Source organism: Balaenoptera borealis, assembly GCF_965194805.1.
Source record: "Balaenoptera borealis genome assembly, chromosome: 8".
Classification (NCBI taxonomy): domain Eukaryota; kingdom Metazoa; phylum Chordata; class Mammalia; order Artiodactyla; family Balaenopteridae; genus Balaenoptera; species Balaenoptera borealis.
Genome location: NC_138865.1, coordinates 42,698,266 through 42,717,999, shown reverse-complemented (window position 1 = coordinate 42,717,999; position 19,734 = coordinate 42,698,266). Strand labels below are relative to the sequence as shown.

Here is a 19,734-nt window from a genome sequence, read left to right as displayed (position 1 = left end):
GGTCTCAGTCCTTCTATTTATCACTAGACTCTAAGTTCCCTGCAGGTAGAGGTCCTGTCTGTCACGTTCAACCTTATAACCTCCAGAGCTCTAGTGCTAACACAGAGCTGGCACATATTGGATTCTCAATAACTATGCATTGAATAGATGAATTTTAATATTTTCTAAATCTATTTTCAGTTTGCCTCCAGGCTAATGAAACATTCCACTGTTCCCTTCTCAATTTATACAATTAAAATTGAAATTAGAAATTTTAATGATTATTGATATCATTTTATCTAATTATTGTTCCATGTTTGCCATCTCATATTTCAAGATCCACATCCTTCCCTCACTGGCCATGGAGAAAGGGAAAATGTCAATGTGGATAATTGGGCAGTTAGAGCTCATTGAGCTAAGTGCCTGAGAGTCTGACCACAAAAATGAAAGCATAAAACCAGTTTCTTCCCCTTATTATCAAATAAAGATGGTTCTCAGATCAAATCAACAGACATTTTCTGGGTGCCCACTAAGAGAAAAGCCATGGGCCCAATGAAGGTTACTAAGAAGATTTACTTCCTAAGAGCTTATAACTTAGGAGAGTTAGAAATTTTACATAAATTATTTGCTTCTGTTAATTACTGGCTTTGTTCCCAATGCAATTCAATATCACTCCATATCTAAGGGACTACCCATTCATCCATAACCACTCACATGCATCTCTGATCATCTCCATTTTGTAGACGTAATACTGATCTATAACTTCATCAAAGGTGCTGTACATCTTGTTCAGGAAGTCCACTACCTGATTTGGCATTCTGGTTCTGGCAAGCTGAGTGAAGCCCACGATGTCACTAGAAATGGGCAGTGAGGTAGAAAAAAGTTAAATCAGGAAAAATAATTGGTAAGACCCCATTAAGCAATGGTACCTCCTTGTTCCGCACAATTTTTTGAGGCTCTCAGAATTCTAAGCCAGGGACCCCAGGACCCATGGGCCAGTTAATTGCTTTAGAAAATATTCCTAATTGTTTCATATGCTTGGTTAGTTTTTCTGCTTGGTTTTGGGTTTGAGGTTTTGGGGGTTTTGTTTTTGTTTTTGTTTTGCTTAGTTTGTCTTAGACTGTATTGGTATATTCAAAGCTAGGCAGATTGTTTGATGAGAGCTTCATCCCCTAACATCTGGCCTTGCCCTGTTTCTGCCAATCAAGTGACTGGGTTTATATAACAAGAGATTTACATAGATTGAGACGGCTGTGCAAATCTTATTTAGAGAAGTCCCAGGTCGAGGTTAATTTGCTTACCAGTTATCCTGATTCCTACCTATATTCTAGGTCTTTTATTTGGTTGCTAGTGAGGCTTTCATTTCCTCAGATAAATACTCAAAGTTGGAAAGAGGCTTGTCTGCCTTTTCCCCACCCTAGGAGAGAGTCTCCATCAGTGCCAGGGCACAACTCTGAGTGTGTCTAAACTCTGGGCTCACTTTCTCATCAGTAAAACAAGGAAAGTCCCTTGACCCCCAGATTAGGACTCACTGCTTTGAGTGCCTGCAGCAAACTGCCCTTGTGCAAATCGTTTAGAATGTTTCAACCTCACAGCTTACAACTTCAATTTACAGGTTTTTGTCTGAACTATCAAAACTTGCCCCCAGGCAGGCAACCTCGGTCCTGCCTCATCACTCCTGTGGCCATTGTATCCTTTGCTATGGAAGGCAAGAACGATATGGTCTATTTACTTCTTTAAAGCACATTCCCTAAGATGAAGCAGTATACCTTTCTACATCAATTTCCTACTGTTTTTGCTAAACTGAATGCCTTTTAGTTCTAAGAAATTGATTTAAATTTAAAAATAAAAAGTGGTGGGGGTGGAGGGACTTAACCAAATCACGCCAACGTACCTTATTAACAACGTGCCTAAGTGGTAAACTCACTGCCACTTCACTCAAATGCCTGCATTTTCTTCTTTTGCAGATGTTACTTACTCTCCAGCTACTAACAGTCATACACAAATTGTATAATACTGTATGTAGATTGCTTCACCTCTCTGACTTTTGAGCTGAAACCCTAACTCCAGCTATGTTAATTTACCTGAAAAAGATGGATGCACTCAGGTAACTCTGCACTTGGCAAGGTCAGCCTTCTCTTAGGTCATCAGCAGCTTGTTTCGGTAAACTGCCTGTTTTCAGGTATGAATTAGAATGGTCAATTATCCTCAAGGAAAAGGACACACAAAGCCCAGTCCTCATGTCTGTAGCATCATTTGTCACCATTGGCATTCTCAGTTGTTCTGCCCTCCACACTCAGTAGTAAGGTGTTGTTTTATTGTTTGCCTGGCCATAATGGATTTGTACCAAGCCGAGCACATTCCCTAACCTGAACTCTCCTGGAACCAGTGTTGAGTGGGGTCATGGGTACTGTTAGGGGCAGAGAAACAAGACTTCATTGGAGGAATGGAAGCTCTGCTTGTAATCCCATTCACACTGGGCTTTACTGACCGAGCACCTTGGTAACTGAGATCAATGCCTCCCTGAACTGGAGACGCTATTATGGGAATCAGGACCTCTCAGGGTGAGTTAAGCAGGCTCAGCTGCTACCTTGCAGGGATCTGCAATTTAGTTGGTGCCAGCAGTGAGTAGTGTTAGAGAACTCTGGGACTTTGAACTTTGCGGAGGGGGGTGGGGGGCGGGCGGTAGTTTGGTTCGTGGAACATTATGTTCCCAAGAGCAGGCTATTACCTTCTTCACAGGGAGTTTGGTGGTGCATGAACAATTGTACCTGCCTCCTCTAGTCTTGGGAATAAAAAAAAAATCTAACATTACTTGAATTTTTAGGCCATTAAAAGAAGCAAACGAACTAAGATCTCCATTCTGGCTAGAGGGTGAAAACCATCGGAGTGATTTACTGGGCACATTTAGTGTTCATTCCACTTGCAGGAAGCTTGGGACCCCCCTGGAGGGATAAAGGATGAATATTTATTGGAGTCTAATAATAGTGGGAAAATCAAATTTTGTATTTTTTTCAGTGAAAGAAATAGGGTGATATTTTTGTATTTCCCTCAGGAATTTCTGTCTCAATAGGCCATTTTTGATATACATATTCATAATCTACCCTGGTAATAAGCTAAATACTTATAAATGCATCATGATCTGGCTATATTGCCGTTTCTTGTATTTGCAGTTAACTGAAGAATACAAAATGTAGTCAGGCTTCCAACCAATATTTACAGAGCAGCTACCATGTCACAGGCACTGGGGACACAAAAATGAATAAAATTCAGTCCCCACACACTAGTAACACATAATCCTATTAGATAAACAGAAATGCATACAAGTAATCCCATATGTGCACTAGCTGAATATAAAACCCTGGCTTCCTCTGGCCAGGAGAAGCCTTAAAGGGTTACACAGGAAGTACTGACTATCTCTGCCCAAAGGGGGGCCATTTCAGGTAGATTTAGAAAGTAACTCATTTCCACTGAAAGGAAGAGACTAACTCCCCTATGCCTATGGAGCAGGATAGTCAAGGACTCAAAAGGCTGATAAATAAACCACTCAGATTAGCTTGATTCTTCATTTTTGAGCCCCCTTTGAGAACGTGGATAAAAAACATGGGCCCTCTCCTAGGAAATGCATCAATCTTGCATGTGATTTCAGGGCTGCATGGACTACCTGAAGCCCAGACCTGGACTGTCTAGGGCACCGAATTTAGATAAGAAGACGAAAGCCAACAATAACATCCTGGTAAACATCAATATTTAGGGGTGAAAAGCATTTAAGAGACACTGACCAGAGAAGAACCATCGAAGGAAACAGTGGTATCATCAGAACTGGGACGGACTGTGGGGACTGGTCATCCAGGGCAGCATCAGTCACCACTGGTTAATAAAACATCAGTGCAAATGCAACGAGATGGAGAAGACTACATTCACCAAAACCCCTCTAGAGGGGCTTACCGTATGTGATTGAAATGGAACACTTAGATAACCCACTTGGAAGGGGAGAGACAGCCCTAAAGGACACGCTGTAAAATAAAATATAGTCCCCTACCTGCCTCTAAGGAAGGCAGATCAGATTAACCACAGCAGTTTGGGTTTTGCTGAGTACAGTTTGCAGGTTGGGGGCCAAAGCTGAAATGCGTGGGGTGTGGGAACCTGGGAGCCTTCAAACCTACATAGTTAGTGCTCAGCCCCTCCTCTTCATCATCATCACCACCATCGTCATTATCATCATTATCAACATCATCACTAACACTTATTTTGCTCCGGGTACATTACATGGACTAACTCACTGAATCCTCACAACCATTCTGTGATGTAAAATTAAGATCCCCATTTTACAGATGGGGAAGAGGGGAAGAGTGGAAGAGCTGAGATTTAAATTCAGGGAGTCTAAATCCAGAGCTCTCTTTCTTAGCTAGATTGTGAGACAGACAACAGTAAAAAAAAATAGTTCTGAAAGGACAAATTTTGGTCTTTCTAGGATACTCATATGCCTTGGTTTGAACCCATATGTCTTAGACCTTCCTTGAGTCAGAGAAGATGGGAAGAAAAACAAAAGTGCATAGTGTCCTAGAAGCCAAGGGACAAAAAGGAGTGATCAATTTCTCAAATTCTTTAGAGACATGAACTAGGGTGAGGACTGTCAAATAACCTCTGGCATAAGGCATGACCTTGGGTGAGGGCAATCCTTGCAGAATGATGAGTGTGGGTGTCATACTGCGATGGGTTGAGGCACAAATAACAGGTAAAAAGAGATCACTGAGCATATATTACTTTTTAACAAGTTCTTCAGCTGAGAGGACAGAAAACAAATTTGCTTCAGGATAAGGAAGCTCAAATTAAACCCCCCCCCAATCTCTAGCTCCTACTTCCCACCCACACCTTGCTCTTTTGTAGGAGAACTAACATTTGCAGCACTTCTACTAACAGCCAGGCACTAAGTTCCTCATATTCATTATCTCACTTCATTTTCACTCTAGCGTTGTTAGGATTATTTAGAGGTTCAAAGAGATCGAGTCACATAGCCAAGACAGTGGAAGAAACCAAATCTGAACTCAGGATGGCCTGCTTCCAAAGCTCTTGGAATTTCATCTACATGAAGAAAAGGAAAACTGCATATATTAGCAAACTGAGGTGAAGGAGCAAAAGCCAAAGGAGAGCCTGGAGGTAGGGTGGGTACCTCCACCGTAGGGTATGGTGGAAAGAGGAAATCATCATGGAGCAAAGGTCCATCAGTTTTTTCCCTTTCTATTAGGTCCTTCCTTTAGATACTACATCTCCTAAATTTAATTTAAAAAGAAAACTCATTGACTGCCTCAGATACGGCCTCATTTCTCTACACATTTTCGGAGCAAAACTCCTTAAAGTAGTTGCCTATACTTGCTATCTCCACTTCCTCTTGTCCTATTGTCCCCTAAATACTCTCCAAAGAAGGCTTTTTCCCCTCCAAACTCCACCAAAACTGCTCTTGTTAAGGCCACCAGGAACCTCCACATTGCCGCATCCAGCGGTTGATTTAAGAATCAAACTCGGGCTTCCCTGGTGGCGCAGTGGTTAAGAATCCGTCTGCCAATGCAGGGGACACGAGTTCAAGCCCTGGTCCGGGAAGATCCCACAGGCCACGGAGCAACTAAGCCCGTGGGTCACAAATACTGAGCCTGCGTTCTAGAGCCCACGAGCCACAACTACTCAGCCCGCGAGCCACAACTACTGAAGCCCGCGCACCTAGAGCCCATGCTCCGCAACAAGAGAAGCCACCGCAATAAATCCACACACCGCCACGAAGAGTAGCCCTGCTCACTGCAACTAGAGAAAGCCCACACACAGCAACGAAGACCCAATGCAGCCAAAAATAAAATTTAAAAAGAATTAAAAAAAAAAAAAGAATCAACCTCATCTTACTCAACCAGCAGCAGCATTTAACACAGTTGGTCACTCCCTCCTGCGGGAGACACTTTCCTCCCTTGGCTTCTGAAACACCACCTAACCTTGATTCCAGCTGCTCCTTCTCAGTCTCCTTTGCAGGCTTGTCCTCTCTCTTCCCCTGACCTCAACATTGAGGGACCAGAGAGCTCATGCCTAACCTCGCTCCTGCTGCCTCTTTTACTTTTTACTTTATCTTCTACTTCTCTGCCCCACTGTCCCACTCCACTGACCCCCTTGCTGTCCCTCCTACTCCAAGCATGCTCCTGCCTGTGTGCCTCCTGTCCGCTATGCCCCGATGTCCCTCACTTCATTCAGGGTGCTGACCACACCATAGAAAACAGCAGCTGCAGTCACTCTCTCACTCCTAACATGGCTTTATTTTTCTCCCAGCACTTATCACCACCTGACACATTATATAACTATTTGTTAGTTTGTACATTTCCTGTCTTCCTTCCCTAGATTCTGAGCTCCACATGAGCAGAGAATCAGTCTGTCCTGTGTATTGCTGTATTGCCTGCCTAGTACAATGCCAGCACGTAGTAAATAACTAATAAGTACTGGTTCAATGACTAAATGAAAGGAGGCAGCAAGATGGGATTCAGAACCCAAGTGGAGAGGTTAGCCTCAGAAAGCAGAAGGCATATGCCTTCCTCTGAAAAAAGAAGAAACAAGGCAGAGATAGGCCTTTATTTGATAAGTTTGGTGATAGTTGGAATTGGGGAACATGGGTCAGTTTCACACGTTAGAGCCCATAATTAGGAAGGCGGGATGGTGGAGCAAGGTAATCCATTGAGAGTGAGCACAGATGAGATTAGGAAGGAATGTAAGGAAAGCAGTAAATGTTAGGAGTTACTATCAAGGCAACTGGGGATAAATAAAAAGACTGCCACACAGCTGTAGTCTACATGGCCAAGAACATCCAGGTCAATGTCTGGAACTAACACACCTGGATCTCAAGACAGATGGAGGGTTAAAACTCCAGGTTTGAAAGTCACTGGCATATAGGTAGTGGTGGAAGCTGAGAGCAGGAGCTAAAGCAGAGAGTTTCTGAACAAGTAAAGTGCACACCAAGGGTAGACCCCGGGAAACCGTCAACAGTCAAGGTGTGCATGATGGTTGCAGAGCCGCTGAAAAGACTGTGAGGAAGCCAGCTGGACAGCAAGGGGTGAAGAGGAGAGAGGCAGTAGGGAAATCCAGAGAGGAGAGAGCTTCAGAAAGAAGGGAGGAGTCAGAGGTGTCAATTCTGGAAAGTGGTCAAACAGAAGAACCAATTATTCCAATTGGTTATTCAAGAATTATGGGTCTGACAATTATCTTACTACTACTGATTCCACTGCATTAAAACAATGCTTAGTTTACTTGCAGTAGTTTTCCAAGCAGGGATGCAAATTAGTATCCACCAGTGAGCTTTTAAAATACTAATGACTGAATTTTCCCCCTGAATAATTATAGCAGAATATCCGAAGGGTGGGGTCCAGGCATGAGTTTATTGTGAAAGTCCCAAGAGATTGTAACGTGCAGCCAGGATTGAGAAGTCCCTTGCTAGGGGAAACCAGGCCTTCTACAATAACCACGTGGGGAACCTCCATGCCTGGCACATACTGAGCAACCCTAGCCCACCCAACAGGGCAGAGGATAGAAAACTTTGGTCCTTGAGATAATGGGAACAATTTGTTGGTATGCTGGGGGACCTTGCCTAGGCACCTAAGCCTGGGGATATAATGGTCACCCTCTCTGCCAGGTACCCACTGCCTATTTGCTTGCTTGGTTTAGCAGAACCTTCAAACAAAGATCCTGGTCTACCATCATCATCATCATCATCATCATTATCATGTCTATTGAGCTCTTCATTGTACCAGGCACTTGCTAAGAGCATTACATGCATTAACTCATTTAATTAACTCATTTAATATGACACTCCTCTGAAGTGGGTACAGCTTTTAATCCCTATTTTATGAGATAAAGAAACTGAGGCTCATAAAGTGACTTGCACTTGCCCAAGGATCATAAAGCTAGAAAAAGGCAGAGCTGGGACACTAATCCAGCTCTGGCTCACTCCAGAACGAAGCTCTAAGCCATGTCCACATCAAACCTACACCGTACTCCACTGCCGGGGTTGGAGTCCTCTACCTGCCTGAGCACCTCCCCTGCAGCTTCCTAGTAGGGCTGCTCTTCCAGCTCCACCTCCCCCTAGGCTGGGCTCTTCCTTGCGAGACTTATGCACAGCTGCCCCAAATCCAGTGCTGACATTAAATCCTTTCCTTTGCATTACAGCTAAAGATTTGTCTTCTCCCTTCAACCTTAGACACACATTAACTTCTTTTTAAGGGACTCAAGAGTTATCAAAATTCTAGAGCAAATGAGAACTGACCCTTTAAAATTCATACAATCAGAACACAGGATTTTAAAACAAAGATGTAAAATTGTTATTTCCATGGCTTCAGCAATTAGTTTTCAGAAAAGAGCATTCCAGAAAAACAAGTCAAATGGAAATGCACGAACTAACTAAATCAGCCTTTATTATTGACATTGTACTTCAATAAGGCATTACTTACTATAGAGCGGGAGGTCCGTTTTTTGGTTTTCAGGCATTGGGTATTGGGTCCTTTCTGCCACAAGTACTTCTGGGTGTTTCCTGTACTTCTCCAACTAAGCATCCATCACAAAGAGAAATTATTTTATGGGAACACTTTGCTCCCTGTGTATTAATCTCTGACTCTTTGAAAGCTCCTAGAAGGCAGGGGGATTTCCATAGGGGGCCTTGGCTTATAATTAACATCCCCTTGGGATCCAGTAAGCAAGCCAGCTCTGAGGGGGTGCACCACTGAGACTTGCTCTGGTAAAGCCATACCTGAATGGGTGCAGTTAGTGAGGACTGGGAAGTCACCCAAGCTTACCAGAGACATCATCAGATTCACTGGACAACTTTGTTGGGATTCATCTTGTATAAAAGCTTCTTTACTTGTTTAAATTGGGTCTTTAGGATGGGTTGCCTTTCCTGTACCTCCTAATCAACTGTAGTGATCAAGAGTAACAGTCATGCACTGATTTACTGATATTCTGAAAAGAACTACAGAAATGAACAATTTGGAATCATCTATTCCTGGGTTTCCCTATCTTTTTTAACCTTAGCCCCGGGCTTCCCTGGTGGCGCAGTGGTTGAGAATCTGCCTGCCAATGCAGGGGACACGGGTTCGAGCCCTGGTCTGGGAAGATCCCACATGCCGCGGAGCAACTGGGCCCATGAGCCACAACTACTGAGCCTGCGCGTCTGGAGCCTGTGCTCCGCAACAAGAGAGGCCACGACAGTGAGAGGCCCGCGCACAGCGATGAAGAGTGGCCCCCGCTCGCCACAACTAAAGAAAGCCCTCGCACAGAAACGAAGACCCAACACAGCCAAAAATAAATAAATAAATAAATAAATAACCTTAGCCCCACCAGCCAGGAAGATTTGGTTGAGCTTTACATTCAGTAGCTACAACTGCTACATCAATATGACTTTTGTTCATTTTACAAATATGAAATTTGATAATATCACACAAGATACGTGCTCTTTTAGGGGCTCATCCCTAGTTCTGACATGCAACCTGTGTCTGCCCCTTGGACTCACTGATGTAGTATCCTTTTTTATCTTAAAGCTAAGGAAACTAAGGGAATTTCCTGGCGGTCCAGTGGTTAGGACTCCACGTTCTCACTGCTGAGGGCCTGGGTTCAATCCCTGGTCATAGCAAATAAAATCTCACAAGCTGCGCAGGGCGGGCAAAAAATAATAATAAGGAACTAAAGCCCAGAGATCCTCAGATGCCAGAGGCCTGAGGGTTTAAGCTCACGAGGGCAATTAACACCATGGCTGGGACTAGATCAATGAACTCTGTAATATCACTGGCTGGTCCATTCCACTCCAGCACTGTCCTATGAACTGCACCTAACCCTTTCAAAGTCACAATTCTCATTTCATGTTTTGGTAAATTAATTCTTATCAATTATACAAATTATCATAAGCCCATGTGCATGTGTAAATCCCAAAGTGACAGGTATTATGGCTCCATAGCTGTATCTGCTATCTGTGTGCTGCATATGAACATGCTTGCTTTATTTTCATCATCACATGTGTCACTTGGTCATTATGTTTTATGGCACCAGAGCTCTGCAGGAATGCTGGGCTCCCAACTTGGATTCTGCCCTCTCTCTTCTCTTCTTTCTCCACGTCTTCTCCCTGGGAGGCTTCACCCCATCTATGGCCACAATACAGCATAGAAAGTGATGGTCCCCAAATTTCTATTTCCATCTGAGCCTCTGTTTCAAATTCCTGATACATATTCCAGTTGCCTACTGGGTCATCTCTACCTGGAGGTGGGTTTGGAAAAGCCAGAAAAATGCCAAGAAGTTGTTATTGTTACTTGAGGCAACAGGCTACTCTTGTTTTATTTTGTTTTTTTAAATAATAACTACCACTTATTTTTTTATAAGCTAATTCATTTATTTATTCTTGGCTGTGTTGGGTCTTCGTTGCTGCGTACGGGCTTTCTCTAGTTGCTGCAAGCGGGGGCTACTCTTCGTTGCGGCGCACGGGCTTCTCATTGCGGTGGCTTCTCTTGTTGCAGAGCACGGGCTCTAGGCACGCGGGCTTCAGTAGTTGTGGTACGAGGGCTCAGCAGTTGTGGCTCATGGGCTCTAGAGCGCAGGCTCTGTAGTTGTGGCGCACGGGCTTAGTTGCTCCGAGGCATGTGGGATCTTCCCTGATCAGGGCTCACACCCGTGTCCCCTGCATTGGCAGGTGGATTCCCAACCACTGCACCACCAGGGAAGTCCCCAGGCTACTCTTGTTGATATATCTCTTTCCAAGACATAACATGAGCTTGTGGTTAGTCGATGTAATGGCTTCAGAGTCAAGTTCCCTGTCCCTCCTCACCCTCTTACCTCTGTATACTCTGAAGGGCAAGGACAGAGATTCTCAGTCTTCCCTCTAATCAGCTCCTCAAGAGGGAGACACAAGGATGCCCCCACAGAACGAGGCTCTTCTTTCTGCGGGAGGGGAGAAAGGAATGAAGAAAAGTAAAAGATAACTTAGCATTAGAAATAATCAAAACAGAAGCATGTGCCAAACACTCTAGAGCAAAATATAATTTAACTTATACCCCAATAAAGAGAAAAAAAAAAAATATATATATATATACATATATATAACTTAACCACTCTGAAAGCTACACTCGCTTTCAATGATTTATTTATTCATTCACTCAACTAACATTTACTGAGCACCTAACATGTGTCAATCATGTCCTGAGGTGAGAGATAGCAATCCACCAAACATATAAAACTTGTCAGTTTGTGATAAGACAACAGAAAAGAATTTAGGCAAAGGAATCTATGTCAATGATGAACCATAGAATCTAATGCAGGTGAGGAGGAAAGGGGGGTATGAGAGGGAGTGAATTGCAGTCAGGTCAATGGATTGGACGCCCCAGAATGATACACTGGTGAGGCTGGAAAACTAAAGGCAATTTGCTAGAAAAATAGGAGGTGGAAGTCAGAGTGAGATACTGACATGGAAACTGTGGAGGGGATGCAGTGTGGGGTAATAATGATATCTCAGGTGTGATATAGAAATGGGTAGTTGAGGCAGGTAAAGGTCAAGATCAAAGGAGAAGATGGAGGTCAAAAACCTGACGGGTATTGGGCACATCGTCCTCATGGATATTGAGGTCACGCAAAATTATAAAGGAAGTAGAATTGGAGAGAGAGAAACAGGGAGCCCAGGGCTGAATTTGTGTCCTTCCACCAGAGAACTGAATGGGAGTAAGGGAGCGAGCTAGAGCCTTGAATAGCTCTCTCAGTCTCTCTAGGTCTCAGCTGCCACATCTGAAAACAAACTAGCACAAATAAACAATCTATAAGGTGACTTCCACCTAATAGCTCTAGTTTTGTATGCCCCCAAAGGGACAAGCTGAGATGATTGATTCAACCCCTTAGCCTCCGTCTGACAGGTAAAAAGGGGCATAGGGAATGCTAACTATCAAGTTAGCAAGTATATCAATTCATCTGTTAAACAGCATTTGGAATTACACTGTGCATTAGGCATTCCTTTATATGATCCACTCTGGAGCCCCTACTAAGTGCGTTAATTAACCACGAAGGAAAGAAAATTCAATTGTGCCACCAATCCCTGTCTCTCTCTTCTTTCCGCCATGTTATTTCCACCATTTAAAAGCTGTCAGTGCTCCTTTCTGACCAAACATGACTTTCTCAACCTGGCGTTTAAGAATCTCCACCAGTGGGCCCCTCCTAGACATGCATTCATTCCAGTGCTCACCAACATGGGCTGGTCGACTCTAGCACTGCTGCTCAGGCCCTCTACTCCTCACTGCCCCTCACAACCCACACCCCCTGTCCCTGCCCTCCACACACTCACCTCACTCCTGTAGAGGACAGAGTGATGTCATCCTAGCCCCTGCCATTGACAAGTTCCATATATGGTTACTGATCAGTACAGAAATGACCTTGCTCATCTGCCCTTGTCTGAGAAAGCCTGCTTTCAGATATTGATGACAAATGGTGACTAGTATGAGCCAATCCCCACGAAGAGCATTAGTTCATTGTTTTGTTTTAGTCCCCGTGGGATTACACTTAAACTGCATGTTGTTGTTGAAAATTAATTTGCTTAATCATATATTAAAGCTATAACCAGTTAATTGGGCAGTAACTATATAATTGGGGGAAATAGGAATAGTGAACCCAAATACTGTAGTTATCGGTATAAAATAAATTCTCCACTACCGTCAACATTTCACGATTCCTCTGATCTGAGAGTTGAGGCAGATTTTCTCAACATATACTATCATCTCTCCTGCAATTCCTCTTTGCATTTCTTTAAAAGTACCAAGATCAGTTGATATTGTCTGTTCTGGTTGAAATTCCCACATCCCTGATTTATCTGTTAAATGGCATTCAGGAGCACACGAAACTGTTGGTCAACATACACAGCTCCCAGGGGTTTTACATTTAAAATAATGAAATGAAAAATCATTTCAAAGAACCATATCCCACCCTCACTCGCCTCCTATTTCTCTTATAGATAATGTCTTTATGACAGTTTTGGTCTCTGTTGAAACTATGTATAATTTTTGTGATCTATTGGAAATCATAAACCTGGAGGGAAATTTCTTAAAATAAATAAACAAAACCTAAGGATAAGAGGAATTTATTTAAGGATTCACATCCTGGGGAACAAAATCCACACTCAACATCATTATCATTGGAATATGGTCAAACGAAACAAATCCCAGAGGATCCCTGTGTTCCAGATGCAGTGAGAGAATCTTTAGTCCTGCTCTCCTTCAACTCAATCTGCCTACACTTGGATGGGGGAACTCACCCTAATACCCAGAACACTTTACATATGGATTTTTTCAGTACTTTTTCAAACCATAAGTATATGCTATTCAAAGATAGATACATACATAGATAGATAGACAATATATATCTTATTCTCTCCAAAAAATATACGATCAAATCAGACACAAGATCGTTCTCTGCTAGGGTAGGACATACTGTTCACTGCTAAGCAATGGAGAAGCAGACTCTCTGATGGTTCACTTGAAAATATGTCCAATAGACTCTTACCAAGACCAGGTCTCTTCGTGTGGCAGTCTCCAACAAAATGATGGCATAGCTGCAAAAAGACACACAGGTCATTTTGACGTGAAATCCCTCATCCAGAGCAAATTAAAAATCCACACAGATTTTTAATGTGTGGCTCTGTGAAATGCAGAGCCACCGTTTGCAGGGACAGTGGACATATTGCTTCAGGTAAGCTCAGCTATACACACATTTGTGAATGCTATGGGGTCATAATTATCCAGAAAAAAGTGAATGTTTCTTCCAAATAAACTTGATTCGCCTACACATGTCACATTTAAAAATAAATTTAGATGTTCATAGGCTTATCTATAATTACAGACCAGAAGTTATTTGTTATGCTACTTACATTGCTAATACCTGGTAGTCCATGAGTATCAACCTGAACTCTTTTGTTAGTTATACTTGGTAAGAGATCACGTTAGAAATACTTTCCCCAGATGCTCATATTCCTGTTACATTTTCACTGTGCTGTTATATAATCATATCTGAGTGTTTCCTTCTGGTACTTTTAAAATTTCATTTTTCATATTGAAAATTTAAAGCTGCCCCCAAATTAATTTTGGTTAAAGGTGTGAACTAGGAATCTAATGTTATTTTTGCCAAATGGTTAGACAGTTGTCCTGAATCCTTTATTCACACAACCTCTCCTTTTCTCTCTTATTTGAAATTCCATTTTTTCAAATACTAAATTATCATATCCACTTTGGCCCATTTCAGGACTATCTGCTTACCTTTCTGCCTCATTTCTCTCCATTCCTACCTCCCACTCCACCCTCATCTCTAAGCTCTGGTCATACTTAATTGATTTACAATCCCAGACTGGACCATCCTCTCCTACATCTTTCATATGTTGTTCTCTCTCTTTGGAATAACCTGTCATCTCCCCTTCTCCTGGCAAAAGTCCACTTTTCCTCAGCTCACCTCCACCGGGAAACCTCCCATGGTCCATTCATTCCCTATGCCCAGTCTAGACTAGATGCTACCCCCATGAACCTGACACTCCCCTAGGACGTCCATCAACACTTCTATAACTCTGCTTATTTGTCTTTCCCACCAAGCCAAGACATTCTTGAAGGCAGGGAATATTTCTTATTTATTTTTGTAACCTTCACTGTCCATCACAGTGTTTGTTATATAAATGTATTAGACCTAGCAAGTGCCTACTACTTGCCTGCAGCTACACTCTTTAGATGTTAAACAGGACTTTCTGCCAGCGTCTCCAGTCAGGTCTCCGCTGAGCACCAGTGGGTGAGCCTGGTTCAAACTCCTGTTTTCTTCTAGGCATCCTTGTCTAGATATAATGACCTACCCATTCCCATTCATGCCCCAAGATATAACACAAATCTTCTTCCAAAATAATGCATTCAGATGGCAATAGATCCTTAAGAATGTGGATGTAACCTTTCTATTTTTATTATAGAAACTTAAATTTAAACCTATGCAAGTAAATTTGTGTTAAATTCCCACAAAAAAAAAAAAAAAAAGAATGTTGATGTAAAGAGGGCGTGGTTCAGAGAGATCAGCTCCGGTGCTTTGTGACCACCTAGAGGGGTGGGATAGGGAGGGTGGGAGGAGGGAGACGCAAGAGGGAAGAGATATTGGGATATATGTATATGTATAGCTGATTCACTTTGTTATAAAGCAGAAACTAACACACCATTGTAAAGCAATTATACTCCAGTAAAGATGTTAAAAAAAAAACAAAAAGACGGCGTGGTTGCAGGATTTCACTAGCGTGTCTCCTACCACACAAATGCCTGGCTCTTACTGGAAACCCCAGTTGAGAGGAATGTCACCAATGAACAGAACATCCATCAAGCTTCCCTTTGGGCAGTATTCTGTCACAATAACCACATCTGGCACTCCAATGAATCTGCAAATGTTTGGATGATCTAATTCTCTGGGGAAATCAATAATACAGACCAGAAAGGATCTTTCCGGAACACGATCTCCTAATTCCCACTTTAAAATTTGGCCTAGTTTTTCTGAACCATAAAAGAAAAAACATCCTTCTAGATTTAGTGTTGGGCACAAATAAAGTTTGCAAATCCACCTATTGTGATGCAGGATAAAGTATTTAGAAAAAAGCATACCTCATCATCACAATTCATTCTGGGCCAGGCACTTTACATCCAACATCACTCTTTTGCACAAAAACCCTGCCTGGTAGCTATGATTATCTCCACTCTGAATGAGGAAACTGAGGCTCAGAAAGGCGAAGTAACTTGGCCAAGGTCCCCCATAGGTAAGAGAGCCAGATCCTAAGCCTGACTTTGCCGAATTCCAAAATTCATTCATGGTTTTTTAACATTGCCATACTGTATTCCAATATAAAATACAAATACAAAGAGGAAAGATCTCACATTGAGAAAAGTTTCATTTTTCTCAAAAATGTTGTTCCTTTGAAAACAAAAGGCAATTTTCACAAGCCAAGTAGTCACAGATTTTTCAGAGCCTTTCCACACTGGCCTCTCATATGTTTGTTTCTCTTTAAGTTGGAGTACCCCACTCCTGGAGAAGGAGAAAGCTCTCCCTGAATCCCAGGCGTGCAGCTGGCTTTTCCGCATGGCTAATTACTACATCTGCACCATCAGCACGGAGGCACAGGTGCTGTTTTGCATAAACCAAGGATTGACTTGCAGATTGTCCATGGGGAGTTTTCTAGGCATAACATTTTTCTCCAGTCAAAATTCCACCATCTTTTCAGCCTAAAGCTTGTTTCCCCAGTCATCAATCCTTGGATTAGATCACAAACAAGACATCCTCCAAGGGATAGCACAGAGCTTTACTCTTCTAAACTGATTCTGGTGAGGGGAGGAATACTGATGCTGGTTGTACAGCAGATAAAGGACCTTCTGCCCCCTCTCCCCTCTGTTAGGAGGATTGGATGAATGCTCTGGTCTCTCCTACCCGTGATTCACTTTCCACTGAGGGGGTAGACCATGTGATGGGTGAGAGTTCATGCTCACTGTGCTACAATTAATGGTGAACAGCATTACTGTATTAAAGACTGCCTCTTCTGTTTCTGCTCCACGTGGTAAGCCCCCCTGGGCTGTCTTTCCTAAGTGCGGCAGGCCTGCCATTCTTCTTGTTCAACCTATGACTAGGTGGGTGTGGCAGGCTTGTAGTCTTGGCATGTGGATGGTGACTGCAGGCCCAATTCCTCACTTGCTCACTCTGTCAGGGGGCTGAGCATGTGAATCTAATGCCTTAGATTTGGGCTGGGTGGTGGAAGCATGCACTTCAACTTTTCACACCAGAGTCAGGTTCTCTAATCTAGCTTTTTTTTTAATATATAAATTTATTTATTTATTTATTTTTGCCTGCGTTGGGTCTTCATTGCTGTGCACAGGCTTTCTCTACTTGCAGTGAGCAGGGGCTACTCTTGTTGCGGTGCAAGGGCGTCTCATTGAGGTGGCTTCTCTTGTTGCAGAGCACGGGCTTTAGGCGCGGGCTTCAGTAGTTGTGGCACACAGGCTCAGTAGTTGTGGCGCCCGGGCTTAGTTGCTCCGTGGCATGTGGGATCTTCCCAGACCAGGGCTCAAACCCGTGTCCCCTGCATTGGCCAGTGGATTCTTAACCACTGCACCACCAGGGAAGTCCCTCTAATCTAGCTTTTACCAAAGTTTACATTGCATATCAGGAGCTTGTCTATCTACGAAAAAAGTGATACTTTCCTGTCTATTATCCCTTACGAGTGTTCCCCATTGGTTAGATCAGAAAGAGAAGTAGAGATGAATAGCACCCTGAACATCTAACTAAGAGTTCTTGGAAACCAGGTTCTGAAAATACTCTCTATCAACATTAGAATGGCACCAAGTCAAGGGCACATAAGGAAAACCTTTCTGATGGCAAGACGAGATATTTAAAATACCTGAGGTATGGCATATTAAAAGAACCATCACTTCTTCCCTGCTTCATAATCCATGATATGCTTTTTATATACACCTCAAGTCAATGATGCTTTGGTTTGCTGACCCTGGCAAGCCACAGGGCCCTTTGCAAAGGTGAAGAGTTGGAAGTTCAACGGCATGTGGCTGCCAGGTACTGCAGGCTACTTTGTACCTGAAAGACTAGTTTCAGTATCAGGACTATTTCGCAAAATTGCAAACTTTAACCCAACTGAGTATCTGCTAACCAATATAAACTGCTGCCAGCCAGTGTCTCCCTATTCATTCCCTACCTTTTTTTTATCTGAAGAGGGAAATGAATGCTGACATATTACTCCCCATTAGTCTTGGGAGTAAGAAAACAGGAAAAAAATGCAATGTGCCTACTCCCCACTCCCCTTTCTCTCCTGAATCTAAAGTCAGCTACACGGGGCAGGGAGGAGTGGCAGGGAGTATAAAGGAGCTGAATCACTGAAGGGAAATGCAATCACGATTTCTACAAATAGTTGTTTCCAGCATAACCTGTTCACAAAATAAGGCCTTAAATGTGTTTTTTTTAAAATAATAAAAAACTATTGTGCTTTTGCTGCAAACAACATTCAAGTTCTCTAAACATTTGCGATATTAATTCTATACAAGAGAAAGACAAATATATGATATCGCTCATATGTGGAATCTAAAAAAATGGTAAAAATGAACCTATTTACAAAACAGAAATAGAGTCACAGATGTAGAAAACAACCTTACGGTTACCAAGGGGGAAGAGGGGGAGGGATAAATTGGAAAATTGGGATTGACATATACACACTACTATATATAAAATAGATAACCAATAAGAACCTACTGGGTAGCTCGGTGCTTTGTGACCACCTAGAGGGGTGGGATAGGGAGGGTGGGAGGGAGGGAGATGCAAGAGGGAAGAGATATGGGAACATATGTATATGTATAACTGATTTACTTTATTATAAAGCAGAAACTAACACACCATTGTAAAGCAATTATACTCCAATAAAGATGTTAAAAAAAAAAAAAAGAACCTACTGTATAGCACAGAGAACTCTTCTCAGTACTCTGTAATGACCTATATGGGAACAGAATCTAAAAAACAGTGGATATATATGTATGTATAACTGATTCACTTTGCTGTACACCTAAAACTAACACAATGTTGTAAATCAACTATACTCCAATAAAAATTAATTTAAAAAAATTCTACCCAGCTGTATTATAATACACTGGTCATCACCCTAGTCTTCCAGCCCTTAATGAATCCTGATCTATCCTTTGCCATGATGGGTTAAATATAAAATAAAATATAATATGAATCAATGAAAAGTAAGAAAGGCTATTAGGTTTTTATTTATGTGCCAACTCTGAGAGATGATTGGTAATGACTAACTGAAGCACTGTGTTGAGAAGGATTCTGAGGACTATCCAGGCCCAGTAGAAAACATTCTAATAAGAAGGTCCATGGGCATGGGCATTGCATATATTTCCCATCCTTGATAGAGACAGAATCTTACCCTTGAGTCCAAAAGGCCAATTTGCAAGGACATAAGTAGCAAGGTCTAGTGCCACAATAATATATATGAAGAAGATGTTGAGTTTGAACTTACTACAAGTTCAATATGAGCCAGCAACATGAAGGCAGTGACAAGAGGCTGATACTATCTAGGGTGGTGTGGGTGGAGGAATGCTGTCCAAAATTAGGGAGGTGTGTTCTGTTCTGTTCTGGCAGGATCATGGTGACAGTGGTGGGTCCCACTCCAGATGCCACACTTAGAAAGAAATGTTAGTCAACAGGCTGGAGAGCAGTGCACTCAATAAAGGGCTTTGGAACCTGAGTTTTATGAGGAAAAACAAGAATGTTCAGCCTGGTGAAGAGAAAACTTAAGGAAGTCCTGATACCCATCCTTCCCAGAAACCTAGCATGCTGCTGCCCCCAAGGTGGACTACCCGAGGTCTTCAGCACCACTAATTTATCTAATTAGGTAACCCATATGAGCTCTCTGGTGTGTTTACCTGCCTTCCACTACTACGGTATGCCTACTGCACCCAGATGTTAAGCAGTAGGCTGGAATCAATTAGCAATTATAATTAAAGCTGAACATAATTAACAACATAATAGTGAGATATTCTTGCTTAATTTCCTGAAGTTGGAAGACTGTGATGTTCCTGACAGAAGATAATAAATATAAATAAAGCTCCCAAATTCAGATGAGCATGTGAGTCACATCCAAATAATGTTCATCAAGCCATTGTTACCAACTGGAAATTCACTGGCCCACACAAATGTACATTAATT

General features: G+C 42.4%; 1 protein-coding gene across 5 annotated transcripts in view; it reads right to left on the bottom strand.

Annotated features, from left to right (window-relative positions):
- Positions 1-19,734, bottom strand: part of LOC309633545 (uncharacterized protein) — a 226,224-nt gene that overhangs the window by 146,429 nt on the left and 60,061 nt on the right. The window contains exons 1-5 of one of the 5 annotated variants that reach the window (XM_082402487.1): positions 13,522-18,897; positions 10,819-10,923; positions 8,454-8,547; positions 2,064-2,151; positions 694-833 (exon numbers count right to left, since the gene is read on the bottom strand). In XM_082402487.1, the coding sequence (XP_082258613.1) occupies positions 2,108-2,151; positions 8,454-8,547; positions 10,819-10,923; positions 13,522-13,593 (315 nt within the window). In that variant the 5' untranslated portion in view covers positions 13,594-18,897 and the 3' untranslated portion in view covers positions 694-833; positions 2,064-2,107. Of the gene's footprint in view, positions 1-688; positions 10,924-13,521; positions 18,898-19,734 lie in introns of those variants that run through there. The other 4 variants (XM_082402486.1, XM_082402484.1, XM_082402485.1 and 1 more) reach the window with 4 other exon arrangements.